Below are 21,075 nucleotides of genomic sequence, written 5' to 3'. Positions count from 1 at the left end.
AGCATGCTTGTTGTCCTCTACATGCTTCTTGTTGCATGCTAGTTGTCCCTTGCATGCTAGCTGTAACATTGCATGCTTGGTGTATTTGCTGCTAAGTACCATACAACTGTCCCAATGTTAGTTAGTTGTCCCTTGCATGTTGCTCTCCTTCGGAGACAGATGCTCAGGCTGTTCCGGCAGTTTCGGCAATTTTGGTTGTTCCCGGCAGTTTCGGCAATTTCGGTTGTTCCCGGCAATTCCGGCTATTCCAGCTATTCCCGATAGTTCCAGCAGTTCCGGCAGTTCAAGCCTTTCCCAGCAGTTCTGGCTTCTGCCCTCTGCGTCAGCTTTCCCGACTATTCCGGCAGTTCCAGCTGTTCCCGACAGTTTCGGCTATTCCCAACATTTCCGGAAATTTCGGCTATTCCCGACAATTCCGGCTGTTCCAGCAATTCCCGCAATTTCGGCTATTCCCGACAGTTCTGGCAATTCCGACTATTCCCGACAGTTTCGGCAATTCCGTCTATTCCCAGCAGTTCTGGCTTCTACCCTCTAGATTAGGGCAGCATTATCCCTTAGGATCTCTCCTCGTACTAAAACCCAAAGACAAGTAGAGAGGAAGAGATCCCAAGTGTCTTGAAATGACTTGAAGGCCACTCTATTTATACTAAAATGTTGAGCACAAGTGGGGTTTATTTAGTTGTTGGCCGACCTTGACGAATTGTCCCATAACACAAATAAATTCATATCTCCATGAATACTTATCGAAATTGGATGATCTTTAGATCAATCCTACACCTCTCGATGAGAGGAATCCAAGAAAAATATCAGCTTCCATTAATAAGATAACCCACATGGAGTTTGGCCCTAGTTGCCAATTTTAACAACCAGTGGCAGGGTGAGATCATTTCACCATTCATTTTGTCTAATTTCTCTCTGTATCGGGTTGCTAGTTGAGCATGCAAGAATTGTACTTAGATTTTCTCCTGCATAATAATTAAACCCTCAGATTTGTTGCACCGGTTTTCCCACATTGGGTTTTTTTGAGGACAATTGTCCAAAAACAACGGTGTCATTTGTGTATATTTTCATTCTTGCTTAGTCTCTTGTTTCCACATAGAATTTAATTAAGTGAAGGTTGCAGTATATGTATTACGATATTTGTCGTAGAAAACTGCAAGTAACTTGTTTAAAGGAATTTAACAAATAGGAGTAATGTCATCAATTGCTGCAGTAGGGATTCCGGTTGAGGAATTTTCACATTGTATCAGAGGTGCAGGTGGAGCAAGAAGAGCAGTGCCAGAGATCCCAGCGCTGAGCATAAGAGGGAGATCGAAAAGCTGCAGGAGATAGTAGTTAGAAACCCCAGAGGGTTTGCGCAGTCCAAAGGGCTGAAATTTCGAGGCAGTCTCTGTCCGAGTGAGTCGACGGAGAGGACTCCCAGTTTGATTTTTTTGCCGGGCAGAGGGAGCAACGTTGAAGTCTCAGCGTGAGGACAAGCTCGTGGGACTGCAGATTTTTCTGTAGGCAGTTTGCTGGGTATAAAATCGTCAGAAGAAATAGTAGAAGCATAGCCGAGGGAATTTCTTCCTCAAAGAATTCCTAGCCAAGGAATTCGAATTCTCTAGGGCTGAGCAACAACAAGGGGGTTTTACTAGCTCCAGCTGGGAGTGCGTAGGCTAGCCCAGCAACAGCACAGACGAGAGAGGAGATCATTCGACATTTGTGGCAGAAATAGCAACCAGTGGCTTGAGGGATCAAGACAGGTTGGACAGAGCATCCAACTACATCATCTGGAAGGCTAGAATGTCATTCCTTCTAGATGAGCATGCCCTCAAGACATACGTCAACAGCGTGGTGGTTGTCCTTGCAGATGCAGATCCGTTGAAGAAGTACAGATCAAAAATGGTGAAGGCCAAGAGGATGATCCTTGATGGAGTTAAGGATCACGTGGTGTGTCATGTCGCTAGCAGAGGGACTGCTAAGGAGATGTGGGATGCCTTGGCTACATTATATCAGGGATCTTCCGCGCAGCGGAAGATGTACTTGGAGCAGAAGCTGAGATCTGCTCTTATTCAAAAGGGGAGAGTGTGGATCCATTCCTCACAAAGCTGAAGGAAACTCGTGATGCATTGTCTGTTGCGGGGCATATACCTCAAGATTCAAAGTTGGTTAGACTGGCCCTCAACTCTGTCTCAGATGAGTGCCAAGTCTTTGTCCATAGTATCTTGTGCAGAGCAACATTGCCGAATTGGGATGAGATGTGGGCAACTCTAAAACAAGAGGAGCTGAGGAGAGACTTAGTCAAGGTTAAACTTCACAGAAGCAACAACAATGGGTCGAAGCCCAAGGAGGATGAGGATAATTCAGCCCTTGCATCGGAGGGGCAGCAGGAGCAGCGGAGACATAAGAAGGATGTCTCGAAGATCAAGTGTTTCAGGTGTGGTGAGATCAGTCACTATGCTACATAGTGTCCTCTTAGGAAGAAGGGCAAGGATGAGAAACACGATCTGAAGGCTGCGCCTACGAAGATCGAGGAAGTGGAGTTCGCCATGACAGCCTAGATACCTCCACGAGGAAGGTGGTCTGATTTGGATTTGTAGTTCGAAAGAGCTACAGAAGGGCAAGATCCTTGAGGAGTCCACCTCTAGGATCATTTCCTTGCTAAAGGAGCCCGAATCAGAAGGAGCAGGATGTACTAGTGTCTGATGGTGCCGAGGAGTGTCGAGGAGACACTTGTAGTGGCTAGGGGCGCCAGAGACTGAGCAACGCAAAGCAGAATTGGCAACAGTGCAAAGATCAGCAGCAACGCAGTAGATTCAGAGGGTCAATGCAGAGACTAGCAGCAGTCAGGCTCCAGCATTCACCTGGTATCATACTGAACACAGTTAGCTCGGTAATTTTGGATGTTTTTCCGTTGTTGATGGGGTAGTAGCAACAACTTGCAGTGCAGTGGCAGTGCTAGCAGCAGCACAGATGCAGCACTTGAGAGGGAGTTGTAATACGAATGCAATGTTGGCAGTGGCAGTGTCAGTAGCAACAACGTAGTAGTTGGTGGACAACATGTCAGACATCAGCAGCGCAAAGGACGATGCTTCAGAGTCAGAGCAGTATGCAGCAACATATATTGCTAGAGCACATTCCTTGCTAAGAGGGAGTGTTGATTTCGGGTAGCATCGGATGTGCTCTAGGCGTCAAATTTTGCAAGGAGGCTTGGGCACATGTATTCCAAATAACATAGAAAGCGTTTTGGGAAATTCCACCCAGAAACAATTTTATTAAAATAATTAATATTTTTTAATGGGCCCCTAAGTTTAAACTTAGGAAATTAAAAATATTAATGGGTATTAATCTAATTGTGGGTGTAACTTCTAGAAGAAGACGAGGATCAAGCTAAAATGATCTTAGCCATTGATTAGCTTTTAATCTGGGTTGTTGAATGTCAACGAGAAGATTATTTAAGGAAGCTTGAGGGTCATTTGGAAAACACACCGAGAGATCAAGAGATCAAATTTCTCAAGTGAGAAGTTCTCAGGAGGAAATTTTGATCAAGTAGATTTCTTGCAGTGAAAGGCAGTGAGTATCCAGAAGAAGGAAGTTTTCCTAGGCCGGAGAGTACAAGGCAGAGAGAGGGCAGAACGAGGTCCAAAGAGAGGTAGACGCTAGCCCACGCAAAGCTGACGCAGTGGCAGCGCATGCCTATGAGGGAAATCGAATTCCTGCTAAGGAAATCGAGTTTCAGTAGCCAGAAGCCAGGGTGTGCGACCCGGAGGCAGAGATTCGGATTTTTTTCCAACCAGTAGAGGGTCTAGAGAAGGAGCAGCGTGATACTCAGCAGGGGTGATGCAGGAACTGCGTGGGTGTGATGCAGTTCAACACAAAGTGTACACAAAGGCTCCATTTCAGCATGATCAGACTCAAATTCTCCCAGTGACAGGGTGAGATCATTTCACCATTCATTTTGTCCAGCTTCTCTCTGTATCGGATTTCTAGTTGGGCATCCAAGAATTGTACTCAGATTTTCTTCCACATAATAATTAAACCCTCAAATTTGTTGCACCGGTTTTCCCACGTTGGGTTTTTCCTGGGACATTTATCCAAAACAACGGTGTCATTTGTGTTGTATTTTCTTTCTTTCTCAATCTCTTGTTTCTGCATATGATTTAATTAAGTGAAGGCTACAGTGTATGTATTACGATATTTTCCGTAGAAAACTGCAAGTAATTTGTTTAAAGGAATTTAACAAATAGGAATAATATCATCAGTTGTTGCAGTAGGAATTCTGATTGAGGAATTTTCACAAATACCGGGCAACAACTCATCACCTACTTGAGCCAATCAAATGTTTTCTGAGCTCCATCTGTCCATGCAAAAGCCCCCTTCTTAGTCAGATCAATAAGGGGTGTTGCCAACTATGAGAAGCCCTTAACGAACTTCTAGTAATAAGTACAGATGCCCAAGAATCCTCTCAGCGTTGTCACATCTCTAGGCACTGGCCAATCCTGAATGGCCCTGATCTTCTCCTCGTGCACCTTGACCCCATTTGTGCCTATGATGTGTCCCAAGTAGAGCATCTTTGTAAGCCCAAACTCACACTTGGACATCTTGGCGTAGAACTATTGCTCCTCCAAGATACGTAACACCGTCTCTAGATGCTACAAGTGCTCCTCCCACGCCCTGTTGTAGATCAAGATATCATCAAAAAATACTAGCACAAATCTCCTTTGTTGACCCCTAAACACATCATTCATGCATGACTGAAAGGTAGCACGTGCGTTGGTCAACCCAAAGGGCATGACCAAGAACTCGAAATGCCCATAATGACATCTGAAAGTTGTCTTCGGGATATACTGCTCCCTCACCCGAGTCTGATGATACCTAGACCGCAAGTCCACCACGAAGAAATGGTCTGTCATCGAATAGTTCCCCATTGTCATTGTCAAAGCGGGAACATATCGAGTGCACTACATAGTCCTATCTCCTGGCACCAGAACTGAAAACCCCTCAAACTCTGCAGTGGTGATGCCTCTCCTCTGGACCATCTGAGCATCAATAAAATTGTGGGTGGCCCCACTATCTACTAAGACTGAGACACGTTGCCCCTGCATTGTGCCTCTGATCCTCATGGTCAAAAATTTGGGAACCCCACACAAAGAGGCTAGGACTCCCCCAAATGGTGCAAAAGATGCTCCCCCATGTGGTGGTGGTGGTGGTGGTGGTCCCCTCTCTACTGGATCCTCGCTATCTCCCCCACCAAGCTCCAACTCCACCTCATCCTCCTGATCGTTGTCCGAGAAGACCTCGATGTAATGGGCCTTGCCCGCTGTGCACCGATGGCCTGGTGCCCATGGCTCCCGACATGTAAAACACAACTTCCTCCTCCTGAGGTCTCTCCTGGTCTCATCGTCTAGTTGCCCTCGCCCTTGGGCTGCTCTCTGCGCTGGGGGTGCTCTAGTGTCATTCCCCTTCTGAGGGTAGGGAGTGCATGGTGGAAAGGGTGCCCGGGTCTTGGGGATGGCCCCTGCAAATCTCTCATACAAGTCACAGCCTCCAGTAGAGTAGAGGGCCTGCGTGACTTCACCAGTCCACGCAGTGGCTCTGTCAACCCCTCTACAAATGTGTATACTCGCCTAACATCCGACAAATTCAACACCGTCACTGAGACCCTCAAGAACTCTGAAATATAATGCCTTGGATGTCCCGTCTGCCTAAGTTGGGTCAACTCCCTTAAGTGAGCCTTTCGATCCCTCCGATCAAAACGCACCACTACTCTCCGCGTGAAATCCTCATACGAGGACACAATGGCATGCCCAAAAGTGTACAAGCCATGAAACCACCAGTCGTGTGCCTCCCCCTCCAAATGCAATGTGGCCATTTTAATGGCCTCTACCTCCGTCATCCTGTTGAGCTTGAAATATGTGTCCAGCTTCTCCACCCAAGCACGAGTTGTGCACTTGGTAGTGCCATCGTAAGTGGGGAAGTACATCTTCCCAATGGTATGCTGCAACTCATAGTTCTGCGTGCCATGGCCTCCATAGCTCCTTCCCTTCTCATTCTGCTTGAGTTGGCAAAAATCTCTAAAAGATAGTGCTTCTCTGAAGTCTGCTCCCATGGACTGCCACTCCCTGAAATGCTCTCCCATAGGCGATTGATCATCAACTCCTCCTAGTTCACCTTGTGCCAAGGGTAGGAAAGAAGGTAGCATTGCTCTAGTTGGTCCACTAGAGGATGGTGGTTGCGCAACAGGTGAAGGGTGGTCAAACTGCTGAGAGGCTCCCGAAGTCTCTCCAAATAGAAAATCCCGGTGAGTGCTTCGCTCCTGGTTCTGCATTTTGATCTCATCTAACATCTCCTTCTGCCCTTTTGCCAAGTCACTCAGAGCCTTCAAGAGATTGTCAAAGGCAATCTCCTCTCTGCTCTTGGGCTCTCCCATGTCTTCTGCTACCACCGCCTTCCCACGGTCCTCTGTGTCTGGAGTGATCTCTAGCTCCCTCTCCCTGCTTCGGTACCTTTGCCTCCTGTAGGTAACGTTTTGTCGGTCCTCCTCACTCCTAGGAAAATCCCCCACGGCTGAGCCAAGATCTGAGCTCTGATACCATTGTAATGTTCCAAAATAGGAAAAACAGTGATATGCAAGCAAATAATAATTTTTCACCACAAATATTTTTAAAACAATTAGAACACACCCATAACAATCAAAAATATGGAAGCGGCTGAGCCATTTTATTATAAACTGGTGCAAGAGTACAAAATATGGAAGGAATGCACCTGGGCTTGCCTCAAAGGCAAGCGGAGAAAACCCCAGGTGAAGCAATGACAACCCAGAGTTACAATCAACTGACCAATTACTACACTGCGCAGTCCCCAGCAATTCTACATTGTCTGCTGCAAAGATATGGTTGAAAACTCCACATTCGGTGCTTAGAAAATTCTGCAAAACTATTTCTGGGCTCTTAGGCAAAACCCACAAAAACCCAGAAATGGTTTATCCTGGTTTAACATTCCAAAATCGACCCCAAAAAGGCCCTACGCCCTCCAAAACTGTTGAAGCACACTACCTGTTAATCAATGTTTTAAAACTCCGACTCCGATTCGGAACGGCCGAGGGTCGCCTCCTACTTCGGTTCAGAACAGTCGAGGGTCGCCTCCGACTCGATATCGACTCGGCCAGTTTGATTTCAATGACTCGGTTGTTGTAAAAAACACATTAAATATTTATTTTTTTATAAAAAACATAATTTTAAAGGTTTTCATTCATGTTTCCAAACACAAAGCTTTAAGATATAGAGAGAAGACAACATATGATCAAAGTAGGTTCATGAATATATCCATTATATCAAAATGGCACCCAGTCCACTGTCCAATACAAAGTTCATACTTAGCCACCAATGCCAAGATTCTTTTATGCCTCAGCCTAAGGACAATCACTAGACTACAACAACAATAATACCAATTCTCTGCCCCTAACGAAGTCTCAAAACCCTTGATTTAATTATGGTCAAGCTCCAAAACAATCAGAGGTAAATATGTATTTATTAGTCCATTGCTAGAACGTTTGCCTTTTTAAAAACATTGTATGGCTCAATGCATTGTTTCAGTTTTCTAATTCATGCCACTGGGATAACCATACTTCGGCCTTGTAATTTTCAAAACTTTCTCACAGCGATAGATTACTTTAGGGCTATAAATATGCAATAAACAACCCAACCATTGATATGTAGGAGGCAGAACAATTTTTGACAAATGTGCTTCGAAATTTTTGTCAAAGAGTCGAGCAGGCCGAGTTGTTACCGAGCTAGCCGAGTCATTACCGAGTCGGCCGAGTTGTTACAGAGTCGATCGAGTCAATGACTGGCTCGGTAGCATCCCAGCCAATTGTTTTGTTTTGGCCACAGCTCCGACCCAACCAGGGATTGGCTCAGTCTGACTCGGCCGAGTCAAAGTCGACTCAACTGTTTTTTAGAACAATGTTGTCAATACACTAGCAAAATCCTCCACAAATACTTCGGAAAAGTAGCAATCCCCTCCACGAATGCATCCCTTATTTCTCCCGACAAGGATCAACCTCAATAGTTGAGTCTCCACCTCCCACGTGTGCTCAATATCCTCCCTCTGCACTGGCCTAGGAAATGTGAAATCCCCACTGAATTATAGCACTCTCCTCCAACCCAAAAATCACCCAAATGGCAACAAATCATTCCATGAAGTTTATCCCTATTGCTACTATTGGAGGTATATATTCAATCATTCCATGAAGTTTTGGATTCGTCTTGTTGGAGATAATCTATTTGCTCTTTTGCGATTTGACTACTGCATTTTTTGTGGAGCACTCCATCTAGATGCCACCTTGCACATTCATCCATGGAGTTGGTTGCCTTGAAATTTACACATGTGGATTAGTTAAATGCATCTTGTGGACTGTTGACCACTGGAGTGGCACCTGATGATTATATGAAAGACACCATGTCCAAGGATGATCCAAAGGACACTTGTACCATCAAGTATCATCAGTCAACAAAGTTTTCTAACTCTACTTCTATTTTTTCATCATCTTTCTTGTACCCAAATTCCACACCCTGCGGGGAATTGTAATAAGTGATACGAGTAATGATGAGTTTTGAGTCTATAATAGGCCTAGGATGTTGGGACTCGATCAACAAACGAGTACACCTTGGAGTGTTTTTTTTATCTAGTTAATTAAGCCTTCTTTTTAAGAGGCGGATAATTTTCTAGATTTTTTCACTCACTTTTTACCCCAAATTTGGGGTGACGGTTTGAAGGTTGAGCCCCTAACACATCTTAGTGTCTAGAGTCGATGTATATTACCATACTAGATCACACAAAAAAAATTGAGGAATTTGGTTAGGTCTAGGTAGTCATTTTTTAATTTTTTTGATTCCCGCAGGTCAAAAATTGTAAATAAAATTGTATTTAAATTGTAATAAGTGTTGTCTAGAGAAGTTGTATGGGGTATGAGTATTAAAAATTACACCTCTCACCCTCAACTTTCTACTGTGACACGCTTTGAGAGGTTAATAATGCGTTTTGGACCCTCAAAACCCACATTTCCTAAGTTTAGTGGAAATTGTGGCATTTAATTAGGCTAGAATTAAATAAAATAGAGAGAAATAAATTATTCCATGTGACAGAATGACATGGAAATGACTTTGAAATTATCCTAAGTTAAAGAGTTGAGTCAACAGACATGTGGAAGATGATGGAGCACACTGCATCGAATATACACCATTATTTGGCAAAATCGAATTTCCCAAAGATAAAGCAGTAGTTGCACATGTGGAAAATCGAATTTATTAGAGGAACTCATGTACTAAAGGAATATTCTACGAAATATTTAGACTGAGGATTTCGTGGGGCCTTCTCTCGCTGTTAGCTCAAGTTGCTTCTACACTTGCACTGTTGGAATTAAGGAATTGTTGAGAGGGGGGGATGAATCAATAATTTAAGAAACTCTTACTCTCTTTTCTTACTGTGCTTATAGTTCCTTCTTATGTTCTTTCATATGTGAAAGCATTCATTCATGAAACAGTAAATCTTATAAACTTTCAAAACACATACTCAAACAACAATCTCATGATCAACATACATTTGACACGGTGTTTTCACGTGGAAACCCAGAGGAAAAAAACCACCAAATTGTTGTTTGTTTTATGATGTAATTTAAGCACCAACTTAATTACATCTGTTTGTTTGTGAGCACCCACTCATTGGAGGCACCAACCCCCTTTTGTTTAGCAAGCACCAACTTGCCAAGAGGAACCAACCTCTTTTGTTTAGCAAGCACCAACTTGCCTAGAGGCACCAACCTCTTAAGTGTGCAAGCACCAACCTGTCATTGCCACTGTTTTACTATTTCATACAATTTTCATACTGAAAACAGAGGCATACAAATTACAAGTAAAATACCAACTTAATGGTTGTCTGCAGATTCAACTTTTGCACTCTGCTTTCTGAACACTTGTGGCAGTCTTCCTCTTGCTGCCCACTGCAACACTTGCTCTGTGCTCTGCTTTCTCTGCTCAAGGCTCTCCACTGTTTCACCACAGCACTACCCTTGCAACACTCTGCTCCAATCCACAACTCACTACACTGCTCTCTATTCAAGGCTCTCCATTGTTTCACCACAACACTACCCTTGCAACACTCTTCGCCAATACACAGCTCACTGCTCTGCACTCTCGAAAGTATGCTCACACTGCCCATTAGCTCAATGGAGGTTCACAATTTTGTTCTTGTGCTGCTCTTGGCTCGATGTAGTCACTGTCATCATCAATTCTGCCCACGCATGTACCCCAAGCATGGCACCCCATTCTTCTACTGATTTACGCAAACTCCAGTTCAGTTGTTGCATTAAACTCATAAGGATGGGCGACGATCACTTCTCTGTCATACAACTAACTCTCCATGTTGTGTATTAACTCTCAGTCCTCCTTACATATTTCACAAAGGCTCCCCATGCTTCTTTATGGTTCGCAGAGATCTACCTGTACATCATCATGGAGTCTTTGTTTTTCATTTATTTACAATGTGTGCACGAGAGGTCTTTGGCCATCAACCTTACAGTTCTACATTCAAAAACACAACTGTCGATTCATACATCTTAATGGCACCTTGTACCATCATATCAGATCTTTTCATCGCAATGTTGTGTAGTGGTGTAACACTATGAAATAGCCAATTGTCGACCTCCGATCAAGTCTAGCCCCTTTTGCATTAGACCCCTGCTATATCTCCACCATAGGACTTGGTTCGGTGACCGAGCGCCAACCATATCGGAGCCCCCTATATCGACATTTTTCATTTGTGGCCAATGTGCCAGCAACCACAAACCTGCGATTGCCAATCTCTGATTTTTAAGCTCCTTCTGCTCAACCCTTACCGCATACTTCTCACCATAGGACCGAGCGGTGACCGGGGGCTTGGCCTTAAGGCGCTAAGTCTTTCAGCGCTCTATCGGGGGCCTTTAGTTCCCTTATAAAGTGTCGCGCCCTTGGTTTCTTGTCTTTCCTCTAGACCATGCGCTTACCACATCGGAGACCCTTATCAGCGTTTTTCACTTGTTGCCCATATGCCAACAACCACAAATCGTCGATTGTCGATTGCCAATAGGCCCCTCTATTCAGCCCTAGCCTTCGATTCCATAACACTTCGCGACCGCGTGCTATCTCGCATCCTACATCTCAGAAATTTCCAAATGTGGCCAATGTGCCAACCATATTTCACAGAGGCTCCCCATGCTTATTTATGGTTCGCAGAGATCTACCTATACATCGTCATGGAGTCTCTGTTTTGCATTTATTTACAATGTGTGCACAGGAGGTCTTCGTCCATCAACCTTACAGTTCTGCATTCAAAAACACAACTACTGATTCATACATCTTAATGGCACCCTATAATATCATATCAAAGCTCTTCATCGCAGTGCAGTGTAGTGGTGTAACACTATGAAATAGTCAATTGTCGACCTCCGATCAAGTTTAGACCCTTCTGGATTAGACCCCTACTATATCTCCACCATAGGACTTGGTTCGGTGACTAAGCGCCAACCATATCAGAGCCCCCTATATCGGCGTTTTTCATTGTGGCCAATGTGCCAGCAACCACAAACCTGTGATCGTCGATATCCGATTTTTAAGCTCCTTCCCCTCAGCCTTACCGCATACTTCTCACCATAGGACCGAGGGCGGTGACTAAGGGCTTGGCCTTAAGGCGCTAAGTCTTTCAACGCTCTGTCGGGGACCTTTAGTTCCCTTATAAAGTGTCGCGCCCTTGGTTTTTTGTCTTTCCTCTAGACCATGTGCTTACCACATTGGAGCCCCTTATCGGCGTTTTTCACTTTTTGCCCATATGCCAGCAAACACAAATCGTCAATTGTTGATTGTCGATAGGGCCCTCTATTCATCCCTAGCCTTTGGTTCCATAACACTTTGCGACAGCGTACTATCCCGCATCCTGGCGATTTCCAAATGTGGCCAATGTGTTGAATTTTTTAAGTCTATCCATTAGAAAATTAATCTGTATTCTGCTAGTTTATTTCTTCTACTTGTTTAAATTTGAACAAGTTATTTAATACATTTAAATACCGAAATAACCACAATACAACCACAACATCTACAGATCATGAATTGAAAGAAAACAAGCACACAAGTGACACTGTTATTTTTGGACAAATGTCCCCAAAAAAACCCAATGCGGGAAAATCGGTGCAACTATTGAAAGGGTTATATTATTATCCAGTCTATCTGAGTAACCGGCTCACCCGACAGAGAAAAATACACGGCAGCAATACCTCTATATTCGGAAACAGGTATTCAGAAAACCTGTCCCACGAAACCCTCTCTGGCACAACTGAAGCTCAGCACTGGCCCTTCTGGCCTCTGCATCAGCCTCCTGCTGACCTGCGTCAGCCCCAGGACCCTCTGTGTCAGCCCTCTGAGGCACTGCGCAGCCTCTGGGACCCTCTACATCACTCCAACAACCTTTGTGTGGATGACGCAGTCCCTCTGGCCTCTGCGCTAACTCTGTTGGGCTCTGCGTAGCCTGGACTGGCTATTGCTCTCGCTCTCTCTGCTTCTGTGTTGGTCTCTCAATACTGTCTCTGCCTCTCTGCCTCGTACTCACTACCCCTCGTTGTTAATCACTGATTCAACTTTGCTTAGCAACCCCGCTCTAGCAAAATGAATGATTGATCACTCTGGTGTATTCTCCAACTGACCCTCAAGACTCCTCTTATACTTTTTTCGTTGGTCCTTCAACGGCTGAGATTAAGTCTCTAATCAACGGCTTAGATTAGATTTGGCTTGATCCATGACTTTTGGAACCTTCTAGCCCAGTTTTATATTAATACCCATTAATATTTTAATTTTCCTAAGTTTAAACTTAGGAACTCTATTAAAAATATTAATTATTTTAATAACTCCCAAACCGGGTACAACCTGTCCAAACCATTTCTGGGTCTTGGAGATCTCATGTGCTTTAGCCTCTCCACCAATTTTCATGGCTAGAGCACAGCCAATGCTACCCCAAATCAACACAATGTGCCAACCATCACAAACCTTTGATCGTCGATTACCGAAGTGACATCATCTCATGCCACGTGGCATCTTCTGACCAATGACACATGTCACCCAGATATGGCCCACTAGGCCATTCAAAACATCGAAACTGCCTGCCACATGTCCCTCCGTACCGTCACGTCATGTTGACGTCAGTAGCCACGTGTCACTTATCAGAACCAATCAAATTCTGCCACATGTCCTCATCGGAGCTTACCAGACATTGTCATCAATCCTTATCGGACCCAATCAAATGCCTCCACGTATCCTCCTGGAGGAAAGAGAAAGAGGCCCGCCTATCCTTGTTTTGCATCAGATTCCTTTGTATTTTCCTTTTTGGCTTCCCCGGCGATTTAACAAAGAATGCACAGTCCCAGCTTATCCCCCGATATTGTGAGACCTCCGACATACGGGATCACTGATATGCAAGTCATCGGGGCCTCCGATATGTGATTCGTCGGAACCTCCGATTGGTCGGGACCTCCAATTTGCAGGACTTCCGATCTGTAGGACCTCCGATATTCCTCACTGCACAAGGCCTAAATCATCCTGAACTTCAGCAAGCCATATCTGCCGAACCAGAAGTCCATTTATGGACTTTCACATACCATTGGAAAGCTCTTCCAGAGCATTTTCCAATGAAAGAAGTATGATTAGCCACTAAGCCCATCTTCTACCTCAAAAGATGGCTCCAATGTCTCTACCCAGCTAGAATCACAACCACGAGGCATGAAGCCCCATCATCAGGCAGGCAGAACCTTGTTTGACATCAATGTCAGAACTTACATAGCCAGCCCACCTTCATACCATCAAATGTCCAACAAGCACTTCACATGGAGGATTACGAGTTTCACTTGAGGAAATCACGTAGTTCCTAGGGATCTGCGCAGAGCATCTTTGGGATCATCATCTGAAATGGCAGCACTTGTTTCGAGTTTGATTTGGTTTGACTAGAGTTATCTCATTGCTTTGGTTCACTCATGGATATGTTTACTATACCATATAAGAGAATTCGATTTTCCTTGGGTGCCAATGAGGAATTCGATTTGCCTTGGTGTCTCTGTCATCTCCGCTTGGAACTTGACTTACTCTTTCTTGGGATTTGCTCCAACTTTAGTTCTCACATGAATTTTGCCTTGAGATTTGCTCCCAACTCGCTATATAATGAGGCTATGTGCTCTCATATTGTATCATGTTATGAGCTATTGGGCTTGAGGAAACTTTGTCATTTTGTATTTGCATGCTTTCTTAATATAATCAAGACTTTGGAGCTATCTGGCTGGTGTTCTCTTGGCATTATGAGGTGATGTCATTTCATGCTATTGCTATTGTGTTTAATTTCTTTTGCATATTGAATTAATATTAGTTTATACTACCATCTTGCTTGGATTGATGTGTGCAGGCTATCTTGCACATATCATTAATTTAGAGTAGTATTCTAGGGATAAGCTTGCCAATTCATTTAGGAGAAATATTTGGTCTATCTTATTTATTATATTGCTCTAATCATAATGATTACTTGTTCAAGTGTATAGGAAAAATCTCTTGTATCGTGTGCAGGAATCCATCTAGAAGTGGAAGAAAACTCAATTAGATCAACTCACTCGTAGAGTCACAACAATCCAAGACTCAGCTATTTTTTCGCTCCAAGTCTTCCATCCAATGAAAAGAAAAAGGGAGTTTTCTTACTTTATAGCTACTTGATTATCCATTTAAATCTAAAATACTTCTTTGATTCTAATTCTTTCAAAGTTGTATCTCCTATTCAAGAGTCATTTCCAAAGCTAGGCAAGTACAGGGGTTCACTCCCGTTACTGGAGCTACTATTTTGTATATTAAATTATGATTTAATTTTGCTTTCTTTTTCCTAATTTCACACTGACAATTGGTTTTGTGTTTTGCAGCCCATAGGCTTGATCATTGGGCAGCAAGGAGCTTGAGGAGAAGCTTTGGGAAACTATTCACTCGTGTGTATGCCGGACCCCCTCACGCTATCCAAAAACTGATTTCTAGGGAGGTCGTAAGCACTTAGGAGAGAGTTGCAAACTCATCTAGGTCGTGGGCTTTTTGAGCTATGTGAATCTCTTTTGGAGAGTTTTTACCTCTTCAAGTTTGTTGTTGTTATATTTTTTGGGAGAGAGTCTAGCTTTGTTAGATTCCTATCTTTGTAAAGATCTCTTTCATATTGTGAGCAGCCCTCTTAGAGGCATTTTTACCCGCTTTAAGCGCTAATAAAACATAAAAAAAATTGTTTGATGGAGCTTGGGATTTTTCCCATGACATCCCCCTTCCTCATTTAGAGGAAGGATTCTTGAGGAAGAATTCTTGTGGGTGGCCTAATTTTGCTTCTAGTTTTTCTTAGCTTTCTAGCATTTAATTTCATTTTGTGCATGCTTAAAATCAACACATTTCACTCCACATGCAATTTTTACTAATCTTGTATTTAAATTCTCACATGCATAAGCTTCCAAATTGTAAACTTGAACAAATCTTATCTTATCTGTAAACACTTCATACTTGAACAAGTTTTAATTGTTTCATAATTTCTTCAAGTATATGCTTTATTGCTTGGTCAATTTATGTTATATGTCATGGAAACTCTTAGAGCCCTATCATCTATTTAAAACAATTGTAGCTTAAAGCAATCTATTCCATTTTACTTGTCTATTTTCTATTTAATGGTGCGAACACATATGAACTCATTTACATTCTAGTCTCTCAAGTTTTGCAACTATCCTATTTCTCTTTGAAGCATTTGCATGTAGCATTATTTTAAATTGGGGAATTAACACAATTTGCACTTTATCTAGGCATTTTAGTATAAGAAGGCCCCAAGCCTCATTAAAATTTTACCTCCAATATAAGTTGGTTGAAGTAGACATTTGAGGGACCCTCTACTCCTCTATTGACTCCTCACTGTGAAAACCATATCTTTGGGCAAGGGAGAGGTCTGAGAATTGAAAAGTTCAATTGCAATCTTGTTGTAGAGGTAATAAATAAAATTAACCAAGAGCACTTTCCATTACATTTACTTTACTTGTCTCTTGATGGTTTGAGTTTTCATATGCAAAGTCTATTCCAAAAGCAAGTATTGTAATCCTTTCAAACAAGTGTTTTATTTTCATGCTTCAAGTCTAATTGCATATTGATGTCTTGGTTTAGCACTTCCTTTCTTTTACATTTCCAAGTTAATTACTAATTGTTGGGTTTTGGCAAGATATGTTTCACATGTTTTGATTCATAAAATTGATTATCTCAAAAGCATTTTTGTATCTTGCAATATCTTGTGCTAACAATCTTTTGTTTACATTTCAGGGTTACTTTGTTTTTTCTTTTGAGAGCATTGCATTTTACTTTGAGCAAATATATCTTTAAATTGTTGAGCAAATTCTTTATAAGGCATTGGTTTTATGGTTTTTCTCATGTTAATGATTGGCATTGTTATTTCAAGTTGCTCACATCATATTTTCTCATAAATCCTTAAAAATAATCCATTTTCACTATAATACTCTCTTAGAAACTCACATCTTTTAACTTAACTTTTCATTAGGAACCACCCCCCTTAGCTAACCTAGGAGATAGCTCAAACGGAGAGAGTCGAGATTAGTGTGACAAACCCTTCTCTGAGTTCCCTACCACCAACCACACCTTGTGGGGTTGAAGGCTTTTCTCACTAACTTATAGGTAGGTGTAGGCAATAGGTCTTTTAACTTAACTTTTCATTAGGAACCACCCCCCTTAGCTAACCTAGGAGATAGCTCAAACGGAGAGAGTCGAGATTAGTGTGACAAACCCTTCTCTGAGTTCCCTACCACCAACCACACCTTGTGGGGTTGAAGGCTTTTCTCACTAACTTATAGGTAGGTGTAGGCAGTAGGTGATAACATGGACCATTTGGAATTTTTGAAGTTGGTTATGGAGCTTTCACCTAAGAAGAATATTTTATTGTTTTTTTTCTCTCAAGCACCTTGGAGGGCACACCTTGTAAGCTCTTTTGAGTGGACCCGTGGCACATCCTCCTAGATCCGACATTATTTTATTATATTTTGCAAGCATCCATCTTTGAGGGCAAATTTCATGTGGACCTCTTGCATGTTGATCTAGTTATCATTATCTCTAGTTGTACAACATACGCACTCTCTTAGATACTTTTGATGTAATATTTTTCTTATCTTTAGAAGAAGATGATCTCTACTAAGAGGCTCATGTCCACATATTGTGACAGTCAATAATGGATTGATGGATTTAACTATTCCATTATTGTATTATTGCTATGACTTATCATGGAGTTAGTTAGCAAATAATATTTGTTTATTGTATGAAAGAAAAGAAGCACTCTATAAAGAGAAGATTTCTCTCCATTGCAATGGTTGTTGAGACTCTGGGGATTGAAAAGCCCGACCCTTGGACTTCACTTGTCCACTACATGCTTGGAGATTGAATGGAAATTTGAAGGTATCATTTTTTGTTTATGTGAGGTCTTCATGTGTGTAATTTACTTTTCAAGTGTTGGATTTTATTGTAGGAAACCCTTGAACAATGTAATGTGAGGAGATAATCCTCTTATGGTTGCTGTTGTCATGTTAAGCTACACCTAATGAACCTAATTGTTACTAGCATGATATGGCATCACCTTCATATGTTTTGAATAGCACGCCTAGCTTTTCAAGGACCATTTTCTGCAATATATTTCAGCCAGATAGGGCTGATTTGTGGCATGCATAGCAGCCTCTATTACCCTACATATTCATGAATTCACCCTCTTACTAGATTTTCCCAAGTTGTGATTGGGCACTTGGTCATGGGGTTTTCCTTTACCTTTTCCTTCCCATACCACTCGTTACTCCGCTACTGCTACAACGACTTATTTTGATTAGGCTTCCTCTGACTTTGCACATCCACTCTATAGATTAGCAATCCTACCTTTTAGGGAAGCCCCCTTGATTTGGAGAAGAGCCAACCAAAGTGTGAGGAAGAGCTATTGTTATGACACTGGGTAGCCTTCATGAGTTGCACAACATTAGCCCCTTGATCCTTGGGACTTCACATCATTTGGGGGTGGTAGATTTTGTTGTAATAATAGTGAAGAGATGCAACATGGGGATGTTTTATATGGGAATATCCTCAATTTGACCACTGGTAAGTCAGCATCAGACCACAAATTAACAAATCAAAGCAGAGTCTGCATCTTAGACAGAAAGCTCAGTTGAGGTCAATTTGCCAGCACTGAGATCTAAGGATGAGAAGAGTGAAAGTACAAACATGTGTTGGAGAATAGGATGATAAATAGCCTGAGATTGCATCTAGCAGAGGCCGGTATGTTGATGACGAAGCTACTGCTGCAATCTGTACAATGGAAACAACCAAGTAAGTAAAACAAAGGGAAATTTGCCTAAGTTCAATCAGAATATACTTGTCAGATATAATCATATTGATTAATTTCTCCCACTTACATAAGAAACCTCAAATAAAAGGCCTTTGCATGGATTATCGTTCCTAACCTGTGTTACAGCATGATGCACCAAGGGGGTTTGCCACTGCCAGAAAGTCTCATCAACTTGATCTGGATTAGAATTATTACCAGCAACAGGATGAAGGGCTGCAAATACATGAGAAGCATGTCAATCATTTTTCAGCAAGGCTGACACCATGTATTTGTGATAGTTTGATATCAAAAACATACAAAAGAGACAAGTTAATCACCTGGAAGCATTCCCTGTATAAATGGCAAGGCAGGTAGAAGTTCTGTCTTCGTATCAGACAACCTACGACACAGAATAGGCTGCATTTTGTACCAAATAAACGTCTGTTTGTAACTTTCTCGAGTCATTAAAAAGATTATCACACATATGGCACTTGTAGAAGGTCAATCTTGGATAGTAGCAGGCTTTAATATCCTTTATAAATTCACCAAAATCTGCTCAAAGTCTGACTCAACCTTAACAAATGCCATCCAGAAAGGCTTATCCGGGAACCAATAATCAACTATAAGCAACATCTATCACATATTACAAACTCCATTGAAGCAATCATCAAGAGGATTCATTTCTAAGAAACTGGACATACCTGGGATGCACAAGCATAAAGAATATGAAGAAGTGCCTCTTCTAGAGCAGCAACATCTAGAATATTTGAACTGGTGATGTCAGATGCATCCTCCTCAGGGAGTTTAAATTCTTCTCCAAAGAGATGTGAATAATCTGCCACTGGTGCCTGAACAGCCGATTCTGCTTTAGTTGTCATATCCTCGGACCCAAATAATGTTGGTGCCTCCACAACTGGAAGCAGCACTTCTGGGGAACATCCAGGTGCAGTAAGCTTGCGCAATAGTCTAGCAACCTGAAAGATGACTGAAAAACTCAGATTTCACGGTAAATATTTATACAACACTATGAAATTAATAGAAAACAAGCACAATAATTTTGCAACAAAGAAATGTAAAATTGTAAATATATCACATAATTCTTTCAGCCATACTGATCGGCACAGATTTCCAAGGTGGTTATCCTTGTAAGCTTTTCTGAGCAATATCAGAACTGCATCGGGACGGAAAACCAATGAGCTAGGAGTTAGCTGATGACTAAGCAGTGGGCCACGCACCCTCCTTGGCTGAGCCTGCAAATATCAAAAGAAAGGTGAATTATTAGCTCATTGATTTATTTAACTGAAATCAAGAGTATATTTACAAAATTGTAAAAAAAAATTAACTGAAATATTTAGAAAATTGTATATCCCCTGGCAACATCATCTTAACAAAAAAATTAACAATATAATAACCATAAAGACAGTCTGTAATACAAATACTAGCTTAACAAAAGGAACAATATTTTGTGAAGAAAAAATGATGAGCATCTTTTGTCAACATATTGTACAAATGTCTTCAACAAACCAAATAATCTCTGAATAATCAAAAATACTGCACCCTGATCTAAGAGTAGATAGCACATTTAAACATGAAGACTGAGGTGGTCTTTAGACTCCGGTTCATGGAGTCAGAATTTACAAATGTGATACCCTCTTCCTATGAGATGATCTGTCTCCATATAAGCTTGGAGAGAATAGACTCTAAGTTGTGCTAAAGCGACTCTCAGGCAACAAGGAAGCTCCATTATAATGTACACTAGAGTAGAGATGAGGTCATCCTAAAACTGCCTATAAGAGAGGAAATTATAGAGGACTACAGCAGACCATAATGTCTCATAGCTTTGCAGCGAGTTGGGACCTCTTTGAGCTCTGTATTGTAATCTCCATTAAATTAAAGTTGAAACTCCATTAAATGATTAGTTAATTAGCAATTAGGTTGAAGAGTCATGTCTAAATGTGACATGACTCTCCATGAAGAGGCACCTGCATAGTATATAAGCAGACCTCTCACTCTTATTGTATCATCATCTTATTCACACATTTAATATATAATATTTGTATCCTCACGGATATCTTTATATTCCAAGTCTTCTGGAGCAATGTTTTAAAACTCCGACTCGGCCGAGGGTTGACTCCGACTTCGACTCGGACTCAATATCGACTCGGCCGGCTCGATTTCAATGACTCGGTCATTGTAAAAAATACATTAAATATTTATTTTTTATAAAAACACATAATTTTAAAGATTTTCATTCATGTTTCCAAACACACAGCATTAGAATATAGATAGAAGACAACATATGATCAAAGTAAGCTCATGAATATACCCATTATATCAAAATGGCACCCAGTGCACTGTCCAATACATACACAATGATGATATAGAGATCAAAACAAAAACACATAACTAAGGAAGCTAGAAATGCCCTCTACAACCAAAGTCTATGACCAGTACTATTGGCTACTGCTAGAGTTGCCAACATCATCTGGCTCAGCGTTACTTGGGAGTGGGAGCGAAAGTGGGGAGCGGTAGCGAAAACGGGAGCAGGAGCAACATTTTCAGAAGCTCCCAGTTTAGGAGAGAATCCCGGAGGAGTTCGACAACCGATGTCACTAACATCAAGGTACATAGAGGGATTGGTGCTCTTGATTAAATACG

The 21,075-nt window shown here is 41.9% G+C and overlaps 1 protein-coding gene across 1 annotated transcript in view; it reads right to left on the bottom strand.

Annotated features, from left to right (window-relative positions):
- Positions 1-21,075, bottom strand: part of LOC149254117 (uncharacterized) — a 342,370-nt gene that overhangs the window by 195,990 nt on the left and 125,305 nt on the right. Inside the window, 5 exon segments of the mRNA XM_089460071.1 lie at positions 18,315-18,398; positions 18,554-18,651; positions 18,756-18,834; positions 19,119-19,391; positions 19,530-19,667. Of these exon segments, the coding sequence (XP_089316197.1) occupies positions 18,315-18,398; positions 18,554-18,651; positions 18,756-18,834; positions 19,119-19,391; positions 19,530-19,667 (672 nt within the window).

This window comes from Pinus tabuliformis, chromosome 7 (assembly GCF_031772625.1).
Source record: "Pinus tabuliformis cultivar Carrire ecotype Pingquan chromosome 7, CPIR1, whole genome shotgun sequence".
NCBI classification, from domain to species: Eukaryota; Viridiplantae; Streptophyta; class Pinopsida; order Pinales; family Pinaceae; genus Pinus; species Pinus tabuliformis.
Note: the sequence above shows the minus strand (reverse complement) of the source record. Positions and strands in the feature narration are given on the sequence as shown.